The sequence below is a fragment of the Sinocyclocheilus rhinocerous genome, unplaced genomic scaffold (genome assembly GCF_001515625.1).
Source record: "Sinocyclocheilus rhinocerous isolate Xijiao unplaced genomic scaffold, SAMN03320098_v1.1 scaffold70, whole genome shotgun sequence".
Taxonomy (NCBI): domain Eukaryota; kingdom Metazoa; phylum Chordata; class Actinopteri; order Cypriniformes; family Cyprinidae; genus Sinocyclocheilus; species Sinocyclocheilus rhinocerous.
Genome location: NW_015624555.1, coordinates 947,561 through 951,354, shown reverse-complemented (window position 1 = coordinate 951,354; position 3,794 = coordinate 947,561). Strand labels below are relative to the sequence as shown.

At 37.9% G+C, this 3,794-nt stretch overlaps 1 protein-coding gene across 9 annotated transcripts in view; it reads left to right on the top strand.

Moving 5' to 3' along the window:
- Positions 1-55: 55 nt before the first annotated feature.
- LOC107742550 (syntaxin-3-like) overlaps positions 56-3,794 on the top strand; it is a 28,117-nt gene continuing 24,378 nt past the window's right edge. For all 9 annotated transcript variants that reach the window (XM_016555599.1, XM_016555582.1, XM_016555607.1 and 6 more), the window contains exon 1: positions 56-409. In XM_016555599.1, coding sequence (XP_016411085.1) covers positions 380-409 — 30 coding nt within the window. In that variant the 5' untranslated portion in view covers positions 56-379. The remainder of the gene's footprint in view (positions 410-3,794) is intronic.

Sequence of the window (3,794 nt, the reverse complement as noted above, 5' to 3'; positions counted from 1 at the left end):
AGAGAGAGAGAGAGAGAGAGAGAGAGAGAGAGAGAGAGAGAGAGAGCAGCTCTTTCAGAGCGATTATAACGAGAAAAGAGAGGGAGAGGGAGGAAGACAGATTAAGCAGATTGAACGCAACTGTTGTTTTAATCCTCCGAGTGGATAGATTTAGAGGGAAAAACTCCTGGTTTGGAGAAGAGCAGCCATATTGCATGGACCTTCGGTGGAATAACACGACTCACCGGAGCAGGAATACGCGGAGTTCAGGAGCCAACGATCCGCTCAGCAGCCCGGCTGTCGCTACTCTGACCGCGCACTTTACCGTCTCATTTGACTTTCTCCTATTTATTATTTACTTGTTTTATTTTTAAGATAGTGTTAACCAATAGATTGAAAGATGAAGGACCGACTGGAGCAACTAAAGGCGGTAAGCGTCTGCGTATTCTTCTTGTTTAGTGAAGTGAGCGCATGTTCAAACTGCTCTCCAAGTGTATGGGAATGACATTACGTAATGGAGCTCGTCTCAAACCTCCTTGTCAGTTCAGTGCTGTTAGACAATGATTATAGTATGAATAAGGAACATTTTGTAACTTTTGTACATTTGTGGCTGTTCCACCAAGAGAGATAATACAAAAGCGTCTGAAATTGAGTTTGTGGATGAATATCCAACAAGTGCTCACTCGAGGCAGCAAAAGTCATATCAGAGATGGTGTAAGGAGTGAATAGAGGAGAGCAGACAGTGTTGGACAGCTGATGTGGTCACCTGACTCATGGAGGGGTCACGGGCCTCTGGACAGATGGGGGAGGGGAGACAGATGAGGATGATCTTAAAATGCTTATTGAAGAAAAAAAAAAACAATAGACAGAGTTTGCCATCCATTCTGTTGCCACACTAACAAAAAAAAAAAAAAACATATTACGACCATAGTTTTGTTTTGACCCGTTTTCTGCTTTTTGGACAGTCACCATGATGTTCAGGCAAATATTCCATGTTTTTATGTATCATAGTACTACCATAGTACTACTTTTATGTGTACCATGTTTTTCAGACATACAATCCAGTACTATTATGTTTATATGTATTGTATAATGTACCATGGTACTACTATGGTTCTATGTTTTTGATATACTGTATACCATATTTTTCAGATATGTTACCATGTTTTATGTATATGTACTAGGCGAAACTACCATGGTTTCTGGACATATATCATGATGGTATTACCATGTTTATTTATATCTGCCATGTTTTTCAGACTTATATCCCAATATTACCAAATTTTGGGGCATGGATCATGGTACTACCATGTTTTTTCAGACATATAACCCAATACTACCCTGGTTTTTGGGCATGTATCATGTTGGTACCATGTTTTTATGTATTATGATTTTCAGACATAATCCAATACTACCAAATTTTTGGGGCAAGTATCATGGTACTACCAAGGTTTTGATATATACCATGTTTTTTAGACATAAAACCCAATACTACCACATTTGTGGGCATATATCATGGTAATACCATGTTTTTTGATTATACACCATATTTTCAGACTTATAACCCAATAAAACCACATTTTTGGGCATGTATCATGGTTTTTGATATGTACCGCTTTTTTCAGGCACATAACACTACTACCATTGCATTTGGGCATGTATCATAGTACTGCCATGTTTTTTTTTTTATTAAAAAAAATAAAATATATTTACTGTGGTACTGTTTTTTAACTTGCACATTGAGTCTAATGTTAGACATTATTATTACGTGTGCACTAAATTATGTAATACATGAATATGGTATATCAAAATACTATATGGTATTATCACCTGCTGACAGTACTCTACAGTGTATGATATGATACCAGAGTACTGTTGGCAGGGATTGGTAGGGCTAGTTTATTTGGATGTTTTGGAGAGGTTGTCATATCTTATGGGCAGGGTCAGAGGTGAGGATTTGTTTCTGTGGCGACTCTGCCTCAGTCAGATATTTCCTTTGTTGACTTTGTTACCTGAAGCTGTCTAGCAGGCAAGAGGAACTTGTGTGCGTGTGTTAATGGCCGAACCTTATTTACATTAGTCATAGTTGTGTTTCCGTGCTGTTTTGCATACAGAAAATCTCACTCAGTTTTTTTTAGACTCCTGTTGGTTTAATCTTTAAAAGTTTATTTATTGAGTTACAATAATAACAGAAATAAGATTTTACACTTTCTGGTGTTTGCCCGAGCAAAATTCAGCAACACAGCGCTGAGGTGGGTGGTTGCTAGGGTGTTCTAAGTGTTTTTATCATGCTGCTATGTTGTATCTAAGGTGTTCTGGGTGGTTGCTATGGGGTTGCTAGGGTGTTCTGGCAGGGTTACTTACTGATTCAAGACAAAAGAGCCCATACTTCAGTCACTATGATATTCTGATCTGTGTTATGATTGTAAACAAAAACTGGATTTAAAAAATGTTCAATAATAATAGAGTGAAAACTAATGAAAACTAGACCACATTTAAATATAAAATAGGAATTAAAATGCATAAAAAAAATTAAAAGCAAAATAACCCTGGTTCAGATCCCTAAATATGACTTGGGGCCCCTCTTTTAATATAAATCTTTTAGACTTTTTTTTATGTTTTATGATCCATCAGAGGAAACCTTAAGTCCAGTCACTTTAATAGCACAAGTTGCATGATTTGAGTTGTCATTCAGCAGGCCTGGAAGAGTTACTCAGTGAAACTTAATATTAATTTCATAGCGAAGTGTAATTTGTAGGCTTAGGTGTTTGTTAAAATCTTTAACCTTAGCAATAGTATTAGTGATACTTGTCTTGGCAAACAGCACTAAAATCAGTTGCTTGAGGCATGTCTGCGTGTGACCCTCTGTGTTAGGAAATCCTGTTGAGAGAAAAAGATCTTCCATTCTAACCTCCCAATATATGAGTTATTCTGTCTGTATCTGTCAGTAATGTTTAACTTGGTGTGGCCACACTGTTCTCCTCTTCTTTGTGTGTATAAAAGAGTGTTGTAGGCTCAGTATGCACACACACACACACACACACACACACTGGTGCTTGTCTTGGAGCACTAAAGGAACTGTGGGACATTAAACAGCTGAGCGGGAACACTGTGTGTTGGTGACAGTTTGTTTTTGTGTCCTTCTGGCGACTCCAATCGGCCTTCTTATGTAGTGTTCTTCTTTAGGATGATGAATGAAAAACACACTGTATCGCACTAATGATATAGACTTTATCCTTAAAGGGATAGTTCACCCAAAAATGAAAATTACCCCATGATTTACTCACCCTCAAGCCAGCCGTGGTGTGTATGACTTTCTTCTTTCAGACGAATCCAATCGGAGTTATATAAAAAATATCCTCGCTCTTCCAAGCTTTATAATGGCAGTGAATGGGTGTTATTTTCCAATAGTCCAAAAGACATCAAATAAAGCACATCCATCCATAATAAAAAGTGTCCCACACGGCTCCGGGGGGGGTGAATAAAGGCCTTCTGAAGCAAATCGATGAGTTTGTGTAAGAAATAGGCTGGAGGGCTGTCGTGGTGAGGGAATTTCCCTTGCGGTAATTTTGAGTGGCTCAATAGCGCGGTATGCGGTATTATCGCCATACACACACACACACACATATATATATATATATATATATAATCTAGTTACGATATGACTAACGAGGTCATATTTAGAAACCAATGAAACCGAAACCAAATAGCGTTGAAACGGGAAGTGAAGTAAACCGAAGAGAATGACAAAATAATGATCCACATAACAGAACATAAACCTGACAATAAGATTGTTAGGCTATTGTTAGCCTATA